The sequence below is a fragment of the Nipponia nippon genome, unplaced genomic scaffold (genome assembly GCF_047370975.1).
Source record: "Nipponia nippon isolate SJK-2023a ecotype South Korea unplaced genomic scaffold, ASM4737097v1 scaffold_3, whole genome shotgun sequence".
In the NCBI taxonomy this organism is placed as follows: domain Eukaryota; kingdom Metazoa; phylum Chordata; class Aves; order Pelecaniformes; family Threskiornithidae; genus Nipponia; species Nipponia nippon.
The window spans coordinates 63,077,732-63,098,043 of NW_028262347.1; the positions used below are offsets into that span (position 1 = coordinate 63,077,732).

At 43.0% G+C, this 20,312-nt stretch overlaps 1 protein-coding gene across 11 annotated transcripts in view; it reads right to left on the reverse strand.

The window, feature by feature from the left end:
* Positions 1–4,637: 4,637 nt before the first annotated feature.
* TBXAS1 (thromboxane A synthase 1) overlaps positions 4,638–20,312 on the reverse strand; it is a 232,432-nt gene continuing 216,757 nt past the window's right edge. For 9 of the 11 annotated variants that reach the window (XM_087768217.1, XM_087768219.1, XM_087768218.1 and 6 more), the window contains 4 exons: positions 11,258–11,346; positions 8,695–8,832; positions 5,675–5,879; positions 4,638–5,087 (listed from right to left, as the gene is read on the reverse strand). In XM_087768217.1, the coding sequence (XP_087624343.1) occupies positions 5,013–5,087; positions 5,675–5,879; positions 8,695–8,832; positions 11,258–11,346 (507 nt within the window). In that variant the 3' untranslated portion in view covers positions 4,638–5,012. The remainder of the gene's footprint in view (positions 5,088–5,674; positions 5,880–8,694; positions 8,833–11,257; positions 11,347–20,312) is intronic. The other 2 variants (XM_009465851.2, XM_087768220.1) reach the window with 1 other exon arrangement.

Sequence of the window (20,312 nt, forward strand, 5' to 3'; positions counted from 1 at the left end):
TAAGTAAAGTAAGTGGAGTAAAATGGCTGGTTGTGTTACTTTGTCATCTGTTATTTCTCCATTAACACACAAAAAAAGAAAAGTTATCATGTTTTCCACTTTTGAAGCTGCAGTGGTAACTTTCTTGTGTGTAGTAAATAAACAGGTATTCAAACCACTAAATTCCTTGTAATGGTTTTCTCTCTCTCAGTACAAAAAGCACCACGTTTCGCTACGTTTCTGAGTTCTTGGCAACTTTCTTAAAGATGCTGCTTTTAAGCAGTGGAGTCCCTCCATGGCTGTTTGGATTGCATTTGGAAATGAAAAGATTAAAAAGTCGTTTGCATTAAATCTAAACTTTAGACAAGAATTGATATTGAACCTCTTTTCTGAGTGAGGAGGATTTCTCTTGGCTACTTCAGACAAGAAACTGAGCAGGAAGAGTGTCATTATCTCTCACTCACTCCTACACCATGTGAGGAGAAAGATAAGCTGTGAAGGTTGTTTCCTTTTTTGATAACAGGTCTGTCCTGGCAAGACAGATGGCAAGCCAGCAGAAGCCAAACAACTTTGCTATGCCAGTAGTGCGGTATGGAGCACAGTAGTTTATGAACCCCTGACCCGCCGTGCTGGGTAGGGGTCTGGCAGCCAGCCAAGGTCAACTCACCACACCACTGAATGAGTTTTACCTGTAATCAGGTTTCTCGTGATATTCTGCCTAGGTTTTATAAGATGCAGGTGTCAAAATCCTGTCTGTAAGTGGCGGCAGCAAAGGAGTGGCAGTACACTATCCCGTTTGGACACCTGCAGCCTGGCGAAGTAGGGGTGGTGGATAAGAGGAACTTAGGTGGATGACATGTACCAGCTACAGTAGTGTGCTCAGTGCTGCCTGGCTTAGAGAAGACTTGTACTTCGCTGCTTAGAAACTGTTGCTCAGAGCTGCCTTTGAGCCAAAGGGCAAGTGGGAGTTGTAGAAATGCTGCTTTACTTGGAATACTTCTTCCAGCACAAAAACCAGGAGTATGGGTGTTTTATATGGCATGGGTTACTGGTGCTTACCTGTTTTACCAGGGGATAGGCTTCACAGGCCTGAATACCTTCCTTGCACTTCTGGTCATGGCTTCGTCTCTACTTGCAAAAATCCTAGCAATTGAGGGAATCCTGCTCCCTCCTTGAAAGTAGCCATAGCACCCAGCAGCGCAGGGAGCAAACATCTCAGCGACTCATCAGACTTTTCACAGTCAGAAGAAAGAGACCAGGGCCAGTGTGAACCAAGGAATGAAATAAACAGTTTGTAAATCAGCTTTAAATTCTTTTAGCATATTTACTACTGTAAATGCACAGAAAAGTTTGATATTAGGTGAAGCTGTGTCCAAGATGGAAACATCATTTAACAAAGGGAAATGAGAAGGTGGTCATTTCAGAAAGTATCACACAAAGAGAAAATTCTGCAGTTTAATGCCAGGTAAGAACAGATAGTTCAAATTTACAATCAATCAAGCATAATAATTTTTAACACCCAGCTCCGTTTTTCCAGGAATGCTATTTATAAAGTACAGAACTGTAAAGGTTTTCTATCTCACCACTCTCATTAAAAATACCACTTTATACTGACAGCTTTCCATAATCATCGCAAAGTCCCAGAAGATGTTTTTAATAGAAGCTTTCCTTTACCAAGCAGCCTTTGCTTCATATCAGCTGTCAGAGAATGACTAAGACCCTTTTGTAAAACAGACATGCCCAATTTTAAACAAACCCACAGCTCAGCAATGCAAGACAACACACTTACTTACTGTTTCTGAGGAGAGAAATTATTTTAAACCAGCTTCCTTGTTCCTCCCTAGGATCAACTGCTGTTGATTGAAGCATGCTGTACCACAAATGGTAACAGTCACCATAACTTGGGGCTATAAAGTTACATTTTGATGTTGCAACTATAAACATAACTTTTTTTTTGGTAGTTTTTGTTTTTTAATGAATGCTAAAGCCAACTCTGCTCAGGATCAGTTTGGGACCATGTTATATGGGTGCACAAACACACTGTGATTAACTGGCTATTACCAGTTTCTGGTTTGCAGAGCTGCCGTCAGTCTCGTCTCCCTTTTTTTGCAAAAACTTGTGCTTCCAGGGGGCCAGAGCAGCGCCAGTCCCTCCACACAGCTCTTTCTTTAGGTATGTTGCTGAGCCCACACAGCCAAGGAGAGGGGCCAGCATCATTAAATACCCTGGTAAAATGGAAGACTGCAGTGTCTGGTGACTGTATCAGCAGCTGTTGTTTAAAAGGAAGAAATGGCCTGGGGCTCTTCCTATACTACTGGAAAGTTGGCAGCCTTTTCTCTGTCTTCCTTCTTGAGCTGTCTGTCTCACTAGGCCTTCATGTAGAACAAGGGATGATGCCCTTCCAGGAATCTGGCTTGGCCCACAGCTGCAAAAATAATTCCTCTATTTCATACCACTACAAACTGACAGGTGAAAATAGATAATACTTCCTTAAGCAGAAAACTTTGCAGGACAGTTGAAAGAACATTAGCTCAGACTCAGATGAGTTTACTTGCACACATACTGTCTGTGTTCAACTTAGAAGTGGCTGGAAAAGACTCTTGGTGCAGTTTCCAAGCCTGTAAAACATGGTGCACAGTTGCAGCCACTGCAGTACTGTTTTTTTCCGGTGGAGTGACCATGATATTCAAGATGATAGTGCTCTGTTCAGGCACAGAAATATGAGTTGCTCAAGTACTCTACAAGTTAGTGGCACTCTCTCAGACAAATATTGAGGATACAAACAGCATTCAGATAAGCTGTAGAATAGTCGATAAAAAAGCGTGTTACAGAAAGACATAAGCTTGATTTAGACTTGGAGTATTTGTTCAAAAAATGAAGCACACAATGACCTGCTAAGTCACATACGGAAGAAAAACAGTAAAAAAAATTTGAAGGGACAAACAAGCCTTTGACAGCTGACTTCAGACTGCAATGAGTTTCCTGCTCATTCAGGTAGGTGGGATGTTTTTAGGCAAGGCTCATCCAACTTTCTGCCAGTTTTATATATAAGCTGTACAGTAAATCAGCTAAGAGCACACTACTTTCATGAGGGAAAAATGATGGATAATGTGTAGAAATTACGGTATGTGTAGTATAGTGCTTTTCAAATAACAATCACTCGATCAGTAATTCATATAATCAGTCTGTCTGTAACAGGGCACTTTATTAGCATGCCAGAGATGCTCCATGGAAATAGGAACAATTCCAAGACTGCCAGGTCAGTACTTCACCACTATTACCTGTACAGTTCTGGTTTAACAAAAAAAAATCCCATGAAAGAGAAAGATAAAATCTTCCAGGAGCAAGAAACAGTAATTTGATTAGTGTTAAGGCAGCATGTGGGAAGAAGGCAGCAAAAGGTGCTTGCTGGAGAGAAACTACAGCTCGGGATCAGTGAGCAGATGGCTCCTTCCAGCAATCCTTGCAGTGAAGCTGAGCAATCACTCTCTTCCTGCTGCTGCCATGACGCTTCTCTGTGCATACTACCAAGAGAGATGCTGTACCTAAGGAAACCTCGAGCAGAGTATGTCAGCCAGCAGAAGATCAACACTTGCAAAGAACCGAAAGGTGCTTCCTTATTCTTATAGTGCCATAAGAATTTTTGTTATTTATAAAAACTTAAAAAAAAAGAAAAGAAAAAAGAAAAGAAAAAAGGATCCTGAGACTGAGACCATCTCCTCTTGAGGTTTTGTTGTACAGCCAACCAGTTTGTGGTGCCCACTGAAGGAAATGGGTTTTTTTCAGGTCAATCAATCACTGCTGTGTGATGCTCCACTAGCTGCGTGGCGATTGAAGGGCTTTGTAGAGGAGCAGGAAAGAGCATGGAGAGAATGCAAAGTGTGAAAGTGTACTGCTGCTTTGGCTGTGAAGATGCATGTGCACAGCCATACAGCTTGAATGGATCCATGGTGCTGCTGCAGCTGGCAATCAGACAAGTTCCTTCCTGAGTGGAATGAGGCACTTGGGACATGACCTACTCTGGGGTCACATAAGGAATCAAGAGAGCTGTTGGGACTGATGATGCTGGGTCCCACTCCCTTGCCATTGGCTTTAGTGCATGCAGCATTCTTAATTTCCTTGAGTCAATGAGCTAGACAAGGATGGTGCCAACTGCAATGCTTGGGAAGGAGAGGCCTCAAAGCAGTAAAGTAGATGTTGTACCAACACCTTCTGAATACCCTTATATTTCCTCCAGTCTTCCTGCTTTCATTAAATTTGTATCTTCTTTTCTCCACCTTTCCAACAGCAGTTCAATAAACAGCAAAACAGATGCCACCTCGTTTCTTTGGTCTTAGCTACTGGAACTTAACTGGTAAACAGAGGAACTCTTCATTCCTCTTCAATCATGTCGACGCAATGCACCAAGTGCAAATTGTTAATCTAAGTGTATTTCAAATCACTTCAAAAGCATGAAGAAGGTGCAACTCCTTCCACTTTACAGACACAGGGAGAGACTAAGCATTGTGCAGGAGACTCTGCTTTGACTTTTAGCAGAGTTCAGGATAAAATCCAATGTATTGGATCCCAGGTCTTCTGCTATAACTGCGGTGCCTCTTGGGCTTTTTCTAGAGTAAGAGTAGGGACTTAGAAGTGCATGAGAAGAATGTGCAAGATAATGAATTGTAATTAAAATTTATTGTAAATCTAGTGTATGCTTAACACCTGCTCCATTCATTGAACTTGAGCATGAAAAAAACATTGTCAAAGATGAGTGAAAGGAAGTGTAATGTAGAAAAGCAAATGAAAGTGGAATGCTTCTTTACAGATACTATTCACAGCAATTTGAAAACCACCAAATGACTGTGGAGCCCACATCTCATTTTAAGAAGTGACTGGAGGACCTCCCACAGGAGGGCAGTGAGGCAGCACCTACAGACCATCAGTGGGACTTAGGCTCCTACCTGTCTTTGGGGTTTTGAAAAATAATTACACCCAGTGAGTCACTGAACAAGGGCTCCCATCCCAGTAGGTTTCAGGATGTGCATTTTCTTTTAGCGAGATTCTAGCATAATGTAGACTCCATTTTTTGGTCCAAGTGTGGCTCTTGATTTCAGCTGCAAAGGAATCTGAAAGAAAAAAAAGCATCTTATGTACAGTTGTATGTATTTGTTTATGTGTGTATAACACCCCCACATACAGACAGACATTTTTGCTGGGGGACCAATTCATACCAGGATTACTGTGGAAGCTGTAAAGTACTTGTTTTACAGTCAGCTGTGGTAGTATAATATTAAATAGAATTTACAGCCAGAGGCTGAGGCAGTGGTTGCCCAGGTATATTGTAGATCTGAACAGAAAGAAATTAACTCTGTAAACTCTAGAGCTGCTGAGTAAGTGCCAGGTGAAATATATATAGCAATAGGCATATACTAAAATGCTGAGATCCCATGAAAGATTTACACCCATTCTCACCCCGAATAAATCAAGATATTTTGACTGCGGTGTTGCTACACTGCTCTCCACTAAGGCAGGGGTGTGTAACTGTTTGTTTTGTTGGAAAAATCATAAAAGTTAAATCACATTTTGATTACAACATGCAGTCCAGGCCTCTTATCGCTCCTTATTATGGAAGTGGCTCTAGCAATTTTCTCAAATGAAGAGAAAGTCACAAAGACAAGTAAGCGGTCCTGTCTAGGACACACTGTCAACTCACTGAAGTTGCAAGTGTGGCCTTCAAGTCTCTGCATGCACAAACCTCAGTCTCTGAGCAGGTCTTAAATTGAAACTTCTGCAAAATCCTCAGCAGAGTCATTTTTGTCTCCAGCAAACCCATCTTCATGCCAATGCAGCCACGGGGTCCTGCCCCAAAGGGCAGGTATGCAAAGGGATGTCGTTCCTTCTTGGCCTCCTCTGTAAACCTAGAAGGTGCAGAGATCGAAACCGGTTCAAGAAATGCTTTTTGCTCCTGACTCCATGTTTTTCGTTTACATCTCAAAAGGTGGTTATTTCAATTAGTCTTAATGAACAGGTCAAGGGGACTATTGACAGATTATGTCCTGATGGGGCTGACGCCCTTAAGTGAACAGATAATTGACTTTTGGCCATCAGCCTTTGTCAGCTGGTGATTCCAGGAGAGGACAGGTAGACATTAGTATTACTTCCAAGCTATGTTTAATGAGTTGCCTTCATTCAATGACCATGCTCAGAAGAATGATAACTTTAGGTGCAGACATGCTAGCTGTGTAGACTTTTGCATGTAGGAGGGAGAGATTACAGCTAAGTGGAAACTAATGGGCTGAAATGTGAACTAACTAGAATTAGCAACAGCGCTTCCCTGCTGTGCACTGCAGAAGCAGATCAACAGGAATTTCTCTTTGAAGCTTGCAAGAGGAGATGAAATCTCATGGGATTGGACAGGCTGTGGAAGACAGCTATTACAATTTCAGTACAGCCTTTCTTTCTGCTCCTGGCCCAAAGGGACCAGGTTCCCAGTTGGGAAACACTGAAATTGCAGACATTTCTGTTCTTAGAGCAGTCCAATTGGAAAGACTGATTAATGTGTCAGTCTATGCAGACCTGCATCAGCTAGCTAGCTTTAAAATACTTGATCAACCCATTAGAAATGAGGTTTGGTTTTGTTGTTGTGTTTATTTTTTCTCACAAGGAAGGAAAAAAAAATCATATTTGAACAGGAGTCCAAAGGAAAAAAAGTAAAATCTCTTTGCCAACATCTACAAAGATGGATGTACACTGGACAGAGTATGTAGACAAGAGTACAGCATATGAGTCAGTACAGGTTAATAGGGCCAATGCATAATGAACAAGGTGAGGCTCATCCTGGCCTGTGCTGAGTCACTGATCAGAGTGGTTCCTTAAAATAAGCAAACCTTTACAGTGGTGGCATTACCCTGGAAATCTACATAGCCCTCCCATGTCATAAGGTATTTGGAGCTGTTCTGGTAGTACAGAACTACTCTTCCAGTTCTGTATGGGGATAAAGGTTCTGTCCTTCACGTATAGGGTCATCCCTGAAAATCTCATATCTGTTTGGATACAGTTTGCAAGAACTTTAGACTGCTAAGGCCCAGAGAACTCATGCAGAGTAGAAAGCGATGAGAGGTAATACAGGCTATTTTGAGGTTTGGAAAAAAATAATATTGTGTGTTTCAGCTAACACCATCCCTGGGCTTATATATCCTAAATAAAATTGGGATACTACTGCAGAAAGCACTATAGAAGCCTGTAATTTGAGCTTGAAGGACCATTAACTCATGTACTGAGCACTGTTGCATATCCCATGCAAACAGGTTAATGCAATTCTTGCCTTGCTCACCCCCATATACCATTCTGGTAGATTTAAAGTCTCCCTCGTATTATTCCTGAGGCAGATTTCAAAATGAAATATTAGGGGGAAAAAGGCTGTAGCTGAATTAATTTATTTTTTGTTAAGCTCTTATTTTATAATTCTTACTAACATTACCAACTGATACAAGCTGGGGAGAGTGTTAGTAATTATGCTTCATTCCTCAGGGAAATTTCAAAAGGGAATTCATCTCAGATGCATTACAAACAGCACCGCATGAGTCAAGGGGACTGCAGCCCCCACTTCTATCCTGTAATGTGATTTCATACTACTGTTAAAGTGGTGAATAAACAATCAAGACAGCATTTCTAGATAAACGTTGCTAAAAAAAACCCCAGACTTCCAGTTATTGCTAAGATTCCTCCCCAACAAAAGCTCTGTGTCTCTGTAACCCTGGCATTGCTCTTCTTCATGGCCTAAGGTGCCTGATAGAGCACATGCCAAGATTTGCTCCAGAAGGAGCATTGGGCAAACCCACCTACACTATACACGTGTTGTCCTGCTGGCAAAGATGGTTCTGGACTGCCTGTATCACACCCAGTTGTTCATGGAGCATGCACTTTTTTTCTTCGTAGACTTTTCAATGTAGTGGTAGCTTAAAATGCAGCTGCCCACAGAACAGCTTAAAATATAGCTGCCCACAAAACAAAATTGTGCTTCCACACAGCACTGCACCAGCTGAAACTCTCCCTGTAAGCTCAACTGGGCATCTGTAAAACAGGGCAGGGTACACAAACACAACTTGACAGTGACCCCCTCAGTTGAAGAGAATAAATGCTCCATGTGAAAATATGTCTTGCCAAGCAGAGCTAAGAACCCAGGATCCTAACTTATGGACAGAGAGCAAATTTTCAGTGGGAGATGGGATAGGTTCCCCACTCAGAGTATACCCACACTGTTACAACATCTCTGGTGAAAAGGCTGCTCTAAGCCAGCCAGGAGCTGGATGTGTTTTCTGGGTAGCTCCACGCCAGTGAATATGCTATCTCACTTCAGAACTTCTGCATCCAGAGATGACACTATTTGTAGCACCTGATTTGGAAACAGGTCTGAAACTTGTGCCACGTTTCAACCTTGACCAGACCTTGCACCTTCTGTGGATGCGCCACTATCACCACTTGTCTAATTAGGTAGAAATAACATATTTTATGATCGAAATTAAACTGTGCTCCTCTTGGTGGAAATATTGCTTCGGGTGAATAGCAGGTGACTGTGGCTGTGAAGGAGAAGCAGGATCTGGTGTCTCCACTGGACAGGCTGGAGTCCTGTGCCCACCCTAATGCGTGAAACGTCATTTAAGGCAGGCCTTTGATCAAAACAGGCCCAAATAAGGACTTCAACCTAAGAATGGAAAGCACAACTCCACTTACCTCTCAGGAATGAACTTCTCAGGCTCTGGCCAGAACTCAGGGTTGTGGTGGAGATGTCCAACTGCAGTTTCAATGACAGCCCCAGCTGGAATATGCTGTCCCAGCACTACACAGTCTTTAGCTGCTTCCCGACTGAACCTGCAACAGTAAGTGTCATGTATCCCAGATGATTAAAAAAGGTAAAAACACAGCAGGAGGGAACCATAAAAGTCAATCTCTTCAGCTGGACTGACCCCGCAATTTCAGGAGTAACATTTTCCCAGAAGATAAATACAGCAACCATTGCTGATGCTCGTGTCTTCTCAGGTTACAATCATCACCTAGAAGGACACAGCTCCGACCCAGCTGGTTAACTTTTGCCCTTTTCACAGTAAAGCGTTTATTGTTTCTTGTGGTTTTCCAAAATGTTAACTGTTAAACTGCAATTTTGCTGCTAATGTTGGTTTTAGACTCATTTTTTTATGAAAACTGCAGATGAAATGTGTCAGTCATCTCTAATAACAGGCAGAAAGAGTATGCTGGTTTGCCTTCAGAAAAAAATTAATTAAATATAGGTTTTGAGTTTATTTATTTGAGAAGCTCCCCCACGTTGGGACAGCACCTGAAACTTAGCAAGGGATGGTTTTAATGTTTGGGCTAAGTGTTCTGCTGCTGCCACAAAAATACAACCAATTCACAAGCCTTGGAAAACTGCAGCTCACGTATACTCATCAAAGATAGGCATGACGTTAGCAACAAAACTCTCCAGTTTCCTCCCACCCTGTGGTGACAGGTGACAGAATAGGACTGTCCTTAGGAACCTCATCGTGACAAGAAGACTGAAAAAAGCCACCTGCCAAAGCCAAGCTTGGGTCTGTAAACCTTGTAAAAAAATGGTGTGTGGGTGTGCATGTGTGGTGGCAGATCCCGATCTAGATCTTTCAGTGCTTGGGTGGTCACTACAGGCCCCAAACCAGGCCAGACCCAGGCGAGTGCCCTGCTATCTCAGCCTAGGAGCTATTCCCTGACACCAGCTGGGAGCACAGGGGCGAGATAACGTGCAGGAGCTCCCTTTGCTGCTCCTGGTGCTGTGCCTAAAAGGTTGAACAAAGATTGCAGTTTCAGGGCTGTCAGTCTGGTATCATTACAGCAACACATTCTTTCCTCGCTGTCACCCATCTCTCTCATAGACAAATAAATAACAGAGGCTCCAAACCTGGAACAAAACACTGGCATGCTAAAAAACACATTGACAAGCCATCCTTCTCATCCTTACATGAATTTGGTGATAGTGGAAACACGAGTTCTGGAGAAGAAAGTTCTCTGGCTAGTAAGTTCATTTTTAAAAAAAAACAACAACTCATTTTATAACAAGCTTGGCTGCTACTGAATTTTACCCTAACTCAGCATTATCCTTGTCATAGGCAATCAGCATCTTTCTGAGGCACTGGGCCATCCTATCCATTCCACATCCATCAGAGTAAAAGCCAGATCAATAAACACCACAACACCAACTGAAACTTCAGAACAACTTCGGTCCATTCTCATTCTGTTTCCCATCTGACAACCATTGATTGTTTCCCAGTGTTTCAGGTGAAACTCAAAGATCTCTGACACTTTAACTGGCAAAACAATTTCCACTTGTATACCATGTATAACATAGTAAAGCCTAGTCATCTCATCCAGGAGCAAGTATCTTTGACATTTACTCTCTGAACAATCCTGCAGATGTCCATGGAAAAATCTTGACTTCTGATCTTTGTGAACATATAAAAGAGAACATGATTTTAAGCTTTTTTATTTTAAGGTGCTTGCAGTCGTGGGGTAAACTTTTCAAAGGCTCTCACAGCAAGCTCAGTTTTGGCTCCTTTCCAGTCATCTGAATTTTTCCCCCGGCTTCAGGAGAAGCAGTGCAACTGGCTAACAGCTTTGAAAAGTTCCATTCTTAACATTTGTGATAACTCATGATAACTTGGAAATTCGACAATCAAACAGTTTTCTAATTTCTTTCCCCCTTGTTTTCAGTTCATCAATATAACTTAGTAACATTAGTCTTGTGTGAATTGGGGCAAAACTTTCAAAATTTAATGGATGTAGCCATTAGCTTAGCTATATTAGTATAACACAGTACTAAGTGCAAAACAGTAGGGGCCCAAGTTAAACACATACGTAAAATACAGTTTTCTGAATGTGCAACTCTTCCACAGATCAGGGCCTTAATGACCAACAGGCTAGGGTAGGTCTTTGCTCTGTATCCCCGAAGCCCAAGGCATACTGAAGCAGCAGCACCTGGCTTTCTAAGGCCTGCTGCAAAATGGCTCCATCCTCTAACCTTGGGGGATATGAAGAACGGTGAGAAAGCAATCTTGGCCAATCCATTGTAAAAAACTGCTTTAGAAATACTAGTATTGGCCAGTTTTCCTTCAATAGGCCACATTATATCTTTCAAATCCACAAGCAGTATTGATGTTGGCACAGAGACCAAGGGCACACTGGTCTTCCAACAGCAGATTTCCATTTTATAGAGCTAGGGATCTACCCTGTGGAATCAGAAGGGGGGGGGGGGGGGGGCGGGGAAAGATACCTGAATGCAGGTGGGTACATGCGCAATGTCTCTGCAATCACCATGTCCAGATAAGGGAGTTCTTGTACATTTTGGTAATCAGGGACCATCTGAAAAGGCAGGAAGAAAGGAACAATTACATTTCCTCACATTTAAGTGCCAAACTCATCTCAGATTAGCTTTTAAATCATCTATTTTTTACTGGGCATTTTTCCTGTAGAAGAACTCGATGTCTCATCTAAAACAGTAAATGATAAAATTATACAAAAATGTGGGCAGTAATTAAATGTGTGTATAACATTTCTTTCATCATCAAAACGCTTTGGTGCGCAGCCCAGCTGAAGATATAATAATAAATCAACTTGCTAGGAAGTATTAAAAACAGGGCATTACAGAGAACATTAATAGCTACAACAGAGCTATTGTTTTACACATGCACTAAAATCTGCACGGGACCCTTGTTTCTTCCCAAAGACGAGAGTGTGGCAGACCAGGAGCACTTTGTTCACAAGAAACAGCAACTCCTTCAGTAGTTCTTGTTGATGTTGGAGCAAACCCTTTGCCCTTCCCAGTTATAGAAATAAAGCAAAGTGCTAGTGCTGTGATGGCACTGGAAGAAACCGGCATCCTGATAAGGAACAGCACGCAGTGGCAAATTCCTCTGCGAAGTAGAGGAGGCTGAGGTACAGCTCAAATCGCACCGGGCAGGATTGCAATAGTGCCTGGGGACAGAAGCCTGTTTCCTCCTGTGGCCGCCCCTTGTGTAATGCTGCTTAATTTTGCTTGGCGGGCAATGCCTGAGCCCACATTTTCATAAGTCTACAAAACCACCCGGCCCTTGACAACGAGTGCTGGGCACTAAAACCCAAACAGGGCTGTAGCTCAGAAGACTTCGCCCTCTGACAGGCAGCAAACAGACAGCGAGAGACACCAAACCGCGGACAACCACCAGCAGCAGTGACACGACTCAGCCCATGGACAAACAGAATTTCTCCCACTGTTACCTTCCTTGGAAAAAGGACATGTTCCCTGTCTTATTCAGTCCTCTCAGCAGAGGGCAGCCAAAGTACATCTAATAACCTCATCAGGAAAGCAGTTTTGTTTTAAATTAGAGCATCTCCTGAAGACTGACACAGAGTAAATTGGAGAAAAGCACAGACGTCAGACTAGACTAAACCTTTTATGAAGATTTGGGGCCCCTGCCGTTCACAAAGGGGACTGGATTCCATCCTTCCTTTATTTACTACAGCACTTTTCATGTATAATGCATATTTTATTGAATTTTCATGCAAAAACATATGGTACATACTGAAAATACTAAGCAGAGAACAACTCCAGATGGTATGCAGAAAAGGCGTACAATAGAACGAGGATACCTTGCTGGATTAGGGTATCCCACTTATTCAGCACTAAGCCACCATGCACCATTTCACATTAACTGATCTTTTCTAGGAAGGAAATAGATATGTTCTATTCTTCCCATTTTTTGGCTCAGGAAAGAAAAGCAAAACCAGAGAAAGTAATTTGCACAGGCTGAGCAGAACCAGTGTGTCTGCTCGTCTTCTCTTACAGAAAAAGATGCAACTCAGCTTGTCAATAGATGAAGTATTTTGTCAGTATACATCAAATATTATCAATACAGAAAGTATAAACTGCACTGACAGCCTTTCAATGTTGCTTTTATATTGCAGTGGTGCCTACTAACTCAAACCTTTGCGTTTGGTTGATGGTTATCAGACAAAGTACTAGGAGACTAAAAGCCACAAATGGCAGCAATGTCATGAGAACCATGGCTGAAGGCTGTGCGAGGAGCTGCGCTCCAATAATCTGAATAGCTAAAACCAAAGACAGGAGGATGACTTTTATCATCCTTGTTTTGCAGAAAGGGATCTTAGGGCTACCCGATTTGGCACGGGAAATCAGTAGCAGAGGCTGGAAATGAACTGTGATCAGACTCTAATTTCAGGCCTTCGTGGCAAAACTACCCTCCTCCACGACCACAGAGGTGTTCCACACTTTGATGCAAATGCATGCTGTGGTCTGTATTAATTTTTTTTCTGCTAAATTTACATCTCTCTTTCAGAACTTTCCTCTGTTCTTTTTATACTGCTCTCCTGCAACTCTTTGAATCCTGGGTTGGCATCTGAGTCCTGTCCCTGCAATCCCTCTTGATTTCACGTCCAGGCTGGAGAGTTCAGGCTCAGAATAAATGAGTGATGGAGCCAAGAGCACACCACGATGTGCTCGATTCCCTGAGCCATGCTCTTTCTACTGGGCCTTCCTGTCTCTCTCATAATCCCTTTACTTACTTCTGGAGTCAAATAATTAAGATAATTATATGGTAACCTGATATAATAAGTAGCCACTAAATCAAACCATACATCAACAAATAATATAACACTAAATTATGGGAGCTTTGATTTGCTCTTTCAAATAGCTTCTATACCTTGAGGGGATTAACAGTTCAGAAAACAAAGCAAAGGTGCAAAACCAGCTGATTTTCCTTAGAAGAAAATTCCTTTTGCTTACATAAAGAAAAAGGGGTCGGTCAAATGGCAGCACAGTGAACTCTGCTATCGTGAGCATGGCAGACACATCAGTCATTTCCTACATCTGATGCAACTTAATTATTGGCACTTCCATGCTTTTAGCATCAAAGTAGCTGGACCTAATTTAGTAGTTGTTTGCAAGGTCTGACCCAGGGCTGTGTAAAGTAAACACCAGCCAAGTATCTCTATTGAGGAAGGACAGTTTGCTGCTTTTTTTTCCCTTTCAAAGAAAATATTTTCCATTTGTTTTTCCACTCCCTCTCTTCAAAATATTCCTTTAGCCAAGCACATTTCAAAGTAACTTAAACATGCTTTTCTTCCTAAATGTCCCTATTTATATCTTTCAACTGCTGGCAGGTTTGCTGGGGTGGGGGGGTAGTGTTGTGCAAAGATGCCACTCTAACCCCTTGCAAAAAAAAAATGTCTACATTGCCTCTTACTCAAGACTGGGTGTTTTTTTCATTAAGAAAGAGATTCCTTTCTGTAACAAGTAGAGATGTGGGGGGAAAAAGGAGGCACCACATTGCATGTAATAAAGCATCCTATATTTTAATTTTGCAGCCACTGCTTTGCACAGCAGTTTGTCTTACGCTTTGCACAGGCTTGTAGTATCTTTTCTTGTTGATGTGGAAGCAAAATGGCCATGTAACACCTTGTGGCATTTCTCTGCATGCATGTTTACCCAGTTTGATTTCCAGAGGTGTGGTGGTACACCCTGACCCATCCCAGAGCGTTCAATCACTTCTGAGGTCCAGAAAGCATCTAGTTTGGCCACAAACTCTCCTTAATGACCAACAGCAATTCCCAGGCCTCTATTCCTTAGGAAAAGGTAGGAAATTAATTCTTCACCCCACAGAGTACCCTGAGGTGGAATACCAGCAGTGATTATAAAATTGTCTATAACGATGATACGTGTTTTAATCCCCATATAAATTCCAAGAGAGATAACTGCTTTCAGATCCACCTCTGCTTTTCAGTATTGGCTTTAGCGTTTTCTAGGCAGGCAAACCTATTTTTTGCCACCACCCTCAGTTAACTTTTAATTCCTCAATGAACACCAAGGGAATCCAAGTGCTGACAGGAGAGAGCTCGCCAATCTTTCTGCTGCAGTTTGAGATGTTACTGTTCCCAGTTGCTTGTTCCTCTTTGCTGGCTGTGGTTAGCGTCACCACAGCCAAATCAGCAGAAGGGAACATATGCCTGCACCTCAGTTGCTTCCATACAACGTCCAGCATGAACCCATCTTCAGCAACAGTTTAAGACAAGATACTAACTTTTCCCCAAACTAGCTGCCGAGCGAGGCACAGATCCTCCTCTACCACCTCTGTTTTGGGAATGGTAATCCAAGTACACATCAGTGAACAAAAGATTTCCACTTATCCTATTGGTCATGGTCTGGTGGTGCTCAGCAGCCAGAAATGAAAAAAATCAGAGAAAATTTTGTGTAGCTGACAGGGTGTGATGTGCACCTGAAATTGATTTGGAAGCAGCAAAGGCTGCAGAGACCACATTCCTCATAACTAGTGCTGCTGAGTCATGGCCTGAGACTGATCCGGCTGCGGTTTCTGAGCAATTGCAATCCATATCAAATGCCTCATGGGCAGGTGCGACTGTGACAAAGTCCGTGTCAGACAGATGACGTGCAGATCTGCTTAAGTACAGATGCAGATCCATGAGTTATCTGTGTACACAGAGCTACACAGCCCACATCGGCTCTCCCTCAAAATGTAGACTTTGGATAGCAATAGGATAGGAGGTGGTGAGTCAAAAACAAGCCAGCATCATCCCCACTGCCTCTCACCCACCCCTCTTTCAAATTGCCAGAAGAGCTATTCAAACCATTGCCATAGCTAGGATTCACAAACAGGTCAATAATGTTTCTTGATCAAATGGATCAAAAGCTGCTGATAGATCAGAGAACCTGCTTGGCGTTTTGACCTCTCTTTGGTTACCTCTAGGAGCTACTTGTCCCCTAACAGAACTAGAGTCAGTGTGCCACGCTTAGCCTAGGAGAAGGGGAAGAAATGCAGGAATACTCTGTCAAGTTAGGGTTGCCTCACAACAGCCTTTCTAACAACCGTATCAAGAAAGGAAAGGTTAGAGATGGGACAGCACTTGAGATACAGATCAATGAAAAAAAGGGGTGGAGTGGTTCAACAGGCATCTATCTTTAACTTACTTAAAGAAAGCTTGCCTCTTGTTTTACCACTTCCACAACAACATGCTGGAATACCTGTAAAACACCAAATTAAAACCTCCCTACAATGTCCGGCAGCGAAATAGGGACAAAGTTGATGAAGTAAAATTTCTTGGTTTTATCTGCAGAACTTGGACCAAATACTAAAAAGAAATGCTTAAGGCAGTCCTCATGCAATGCTTATTGCAAAATCTCTCTCTCTGCTGTCTGCGGTCCAGCCTGCACCTGCCAAGTGACATGTCTCCCTGAGGCACGGCACCAGGCAGAACCAGCCCTTGCTGCTGGGGAAACAGGACCCTGAAGCTCCTGAGTCCCACTCATCCCAGGAGGCAGGCCATGGCAGAAGGTGTTGCTTTAAGATACACTGCTTCAAGATAGAGAAGAGTCTACCTAAAACCACCAAGTGTCTGTTGGCCATTTCCAGTGACAGAGGCCTACAGAAGGGTATTTTCTAGCAAAATATTCAGTTCTTGACTAGAGAATTGAGAACAAGGTTCAGGAACAAAAAATAGGACAAGAAGCCTGATTTCCAGATTAAGATGCAGCAGCAAGAGGCTTCCTGAGCTGCCTAGCACCTCTTCTCTTGAATCCTTACAGCATGCCTTGATAGCACTAAAGCCTCACCAGCAGCATTGTGACTTCTCACATGCTCTCAGAAATGAAAGTTAAAGCAAGTCCTCAGCTCCATCCGCTCACGCCTCTTTCCCCAGAAGCAAGTAAAGGCTATCCAAAACATGTACTCCCAAGCTTTCCCTTTACTTCTGCATTCCATGTGCGTTACCTGCCATCTCTCTCATCTGCTTGGGTTGTCATTCAAATGGAAATGCAGCACGCAGGCTCTCACCCCCACCCTTGGTGGATGCTCACTGGGCTTGGGAGCGTTACTTTGCTCATTGAGGCACTTCCCAAGTTGCAGCAGCACTCAGTACTTCAGACATCTCTAACAAACTCCTCCTGGCTCTTCCTAAAGACCGTGCATGCCAAATAAATTTAGTATTACAGCTTTTTGTTCAAATCACCTGCCACTCACCCTCACACCTCCTCTATACTCCACCCTTCACATTCCCCTCTCGCCAGGTCCATCACCATGCAAGTTGCATGAGCGCAGGCAGAGGCGGGTGCTGATTCGCAGGCCAAGTTCAGAGCAGGTGGGAAAGGCCGGTGCACCAGTTACGCACTGATAACCACATTACATGCAGACCTTGCAGCCAAATTCCCTCCGTTACTTTGGTGCATATCCACGCTGCTCCCTGGGGTTTTATCAGTGTAAGGGAGAGGAAAATGCGGTTCTGAGTATGTACCCAGTAGTGCTGGGGAAAGAGCCAGAAAGTATAAGGTTACACCAATGTCGACTCTCTTTAATGTTACTTTGCTTTTCGAATCAAAGACTTCAGCTCCTGACAGAAGACAGACCTGCACTACCTCCAGTAGCTTTCGCGGTGTTAAAACAAGGTCTTCGTAGCATCACTGTTCACAAGGAAACTTCCGTGAGATAAAAATACTTCCTGAAACTGAACAGTGTCCCAAAACCAAACAGATAAACACAAAAGCTGCAACCAAAACAGTCAGAAATTCTCTTCCACCTACATTACTACTGACACATGGTGATCAGCAAGAACAGAACGAGTGCCATCAGGTAGAAGATCTGGAAAAAAAAAAGGCAGGAAAAGAGAAGAAAATCACTAAGGAAATCCTTTATGAGGCAAGCTACAAATGAAAAGAAAGGAGAAAAAAATCTGTTTCAATCTCGGCTTTTGAAGTTTGTCAACTCCACCTAGTCCCAGATTCCTGTGCCAAGAGAAGTGGGTGCCCTTACACAAAAAGTGAATAAATAACTGGGAGTGAGATGGGGCGTCGGGGGCGCTCTGCTGTCATGAAGGAAAGGGCAGGTCCCCACTGTCCTGACAGTGCCTGGCCAGGCAGCTTTTAATACGCAAGTACCCTTACTATACTATTTTTTTTTGTTTACTCAGGCTTGGTAGGGAAGAGTAACTCCTCTCCAGAAGTGGCTCCCTACCTGTTTGCAATGTGTGCCTCGTTTCAGCTATTTGTGGATGTGGTATAATCCCTGACCGTGCATCGTAGCAGGCTAAGCCCATCAGAGGCACAGAGACTGCCCGTTTCTCGCCTCCTTAAAAACCACTCAGCCCCCAGGAAATCCCCCCCGGTTCTCTCCTCAGCCCACCGAGGCTTGAAAGTCTCTCTTTCTACACTTGTCTGACACAATCAAAATTTCTACTTGGGTGGCAGAAATGCTGAATGGAGAAGGATCCCAGTGGGAGGGAGGCAAGGAGGAAATTAAACAGGAGAAAGGACTGCCAGAGGCCCAAAAGGCTGAGAAAGAGAATTATAAAACTGGGGTAGGTCTGTCCGAAGGGCATGTCACCAGTCCAAAGCACATTAAGCACTGAAGTTCGTGCAAGACTTAATCCTTCCTGCTATAGAAGTGTCCCTTGGTGGTTGCTGCAGGTCTACAGGAATAAAGAGGAGGGATTTTTTTCCCCTCTCAGCAGACATTCATGGTATCACATAAGAGCCAGATGATTTAATTTAATCATTCCTGCTCCAGCTGGTATTTTCTGTATGGAGGTGACAGTGCTTTAAATTAGGGCCTTGCATATAAAAGGCCCGTGTGTTTAGTTTAATCAAATGTTCATTTCCTCACGTTATGTTCATATTAAAAGGCATCACCATGAATTTTCATGCTGCAAATAGAGGCTATCATATGGGCCATGTAGTGAGGTCCTCTTTGGTCGTTCTTCATCTCTATGGCCTCGTACGCTTGGCAGCCTTACGGACTGAGAGGTGACTCAGCCCCAGGCATGTGGTTTGGGGAAATAAGCCCTAGAGAGCACAGTCCAACCTATAAGGAGAGCAGAGCTTTACACAGAATAAATTACTTTGGTAATTCGCCCTTCTACAGATACTTAAATATGGGCTTAAGCCAGTGGCTGCTTAAGTCGTTGGCATCAGCAGTTGCTGGATGAGACCTTTTCTGAATTAGTAAACAGGCAAACATTCACAGCAAAGAAACTGCAAGATTCTCCCATCACTCAGTGTAATTATTATTTGCTCTGACAAGGGCAGGTCAGTTTTAATACCATACAACATTTATGTAGTGCCTGATGCCTTGAAAACATTTTATGTACATTAGGTGCAGTACAACAATAATAAAACTTTGCCTTTCCATAGTTGCTTTTCCCCTGAGGCTCGCGAAGCGTTTAGCAAACATTAATTAGTTGGTCATCTTCCAAATGCACGTGTGAGGTGCTCCTGGTAAATACTCCCTCCCTGTACACGAGGGGCCAGCAGAGGTGCTGAAGACTGAGGCCAACAATTTACAACCTTAAGAGTCAAGCACCCACCAACTTGAGTCTTCGTAAGTAGCCTGATTTTTTTTTTTTCAGCCTCAGTGCGACTCCTGTGAGTAAACAGGCAAATACCGCTCCAAATGCATAGACTTAAAATGACCAAAAAAGAAAGAAATCCATTGTAAGGCATTTAAATATGTCTTAAACAAAAAGGAGCTTTGTTTCTTCTTAGTTGCCAAGATCATAACTCAGGGCTCAGCCTGTCCTTGAGAAACTGATGGTACTAAAAGTACAGAAACTAAAGAAGCTTTTCTGGTGTCAAAGCTCAAATTCCTTGCTTTAGACTCCTGCACCTCCTGCCTAACACAGGTAAAATCTTAACCCTTCTTCCCTTATTTTCCCCACAATGAAGGATCAGAGCCAAAGGGAGAAATAATTTTCTAATATATGGTTTAAAACTGATGAGCTGTGTGAAGCCTAGGAGCAGAAGAGTGCTGGTACGTCCCATCTGCATGGCAACTCTTGACCTCCACCTCCCTTTTCTCCCTATCCAGACAGCGCTGGCAAACGTTCCTAAGTGGGACCTGTTCTGTGTCAATCCCACTTGCTGCCTCATTTCTTGACTGGCAATGTGGCTTATGCCATGTCCAGTCCTAGCTCCAAATTTTAGTGTATGTCCTTTCTACAAGGCATGAGGGAAAAGTCTGTTCCTGTTGAAACTTCTCACATTTTAGCTGAAAATACAAAAAAACAGAGAAAGAAAAGGGAAAAACTTCTTTTCTGACCAAAGCTATTCAATGCCTTTTCCTCTTCTGCTCCCTCTGGAAAGTGCTGACTGCCTTGGGTACAACAAAGCAATTTACAATTGGTATGTGAAAAAACTTGATAGCACTTAAAACAGCTTTTGTGTTTTCTCCCTCTAATGCATGAAGAGGATCTTTCAAAAAAACTAGATGCCAGTCCGAAACCCACTACCCCAAGCTCAGTGGGGAGCTGGCTTTGAGCAGGGGTATCTGCTA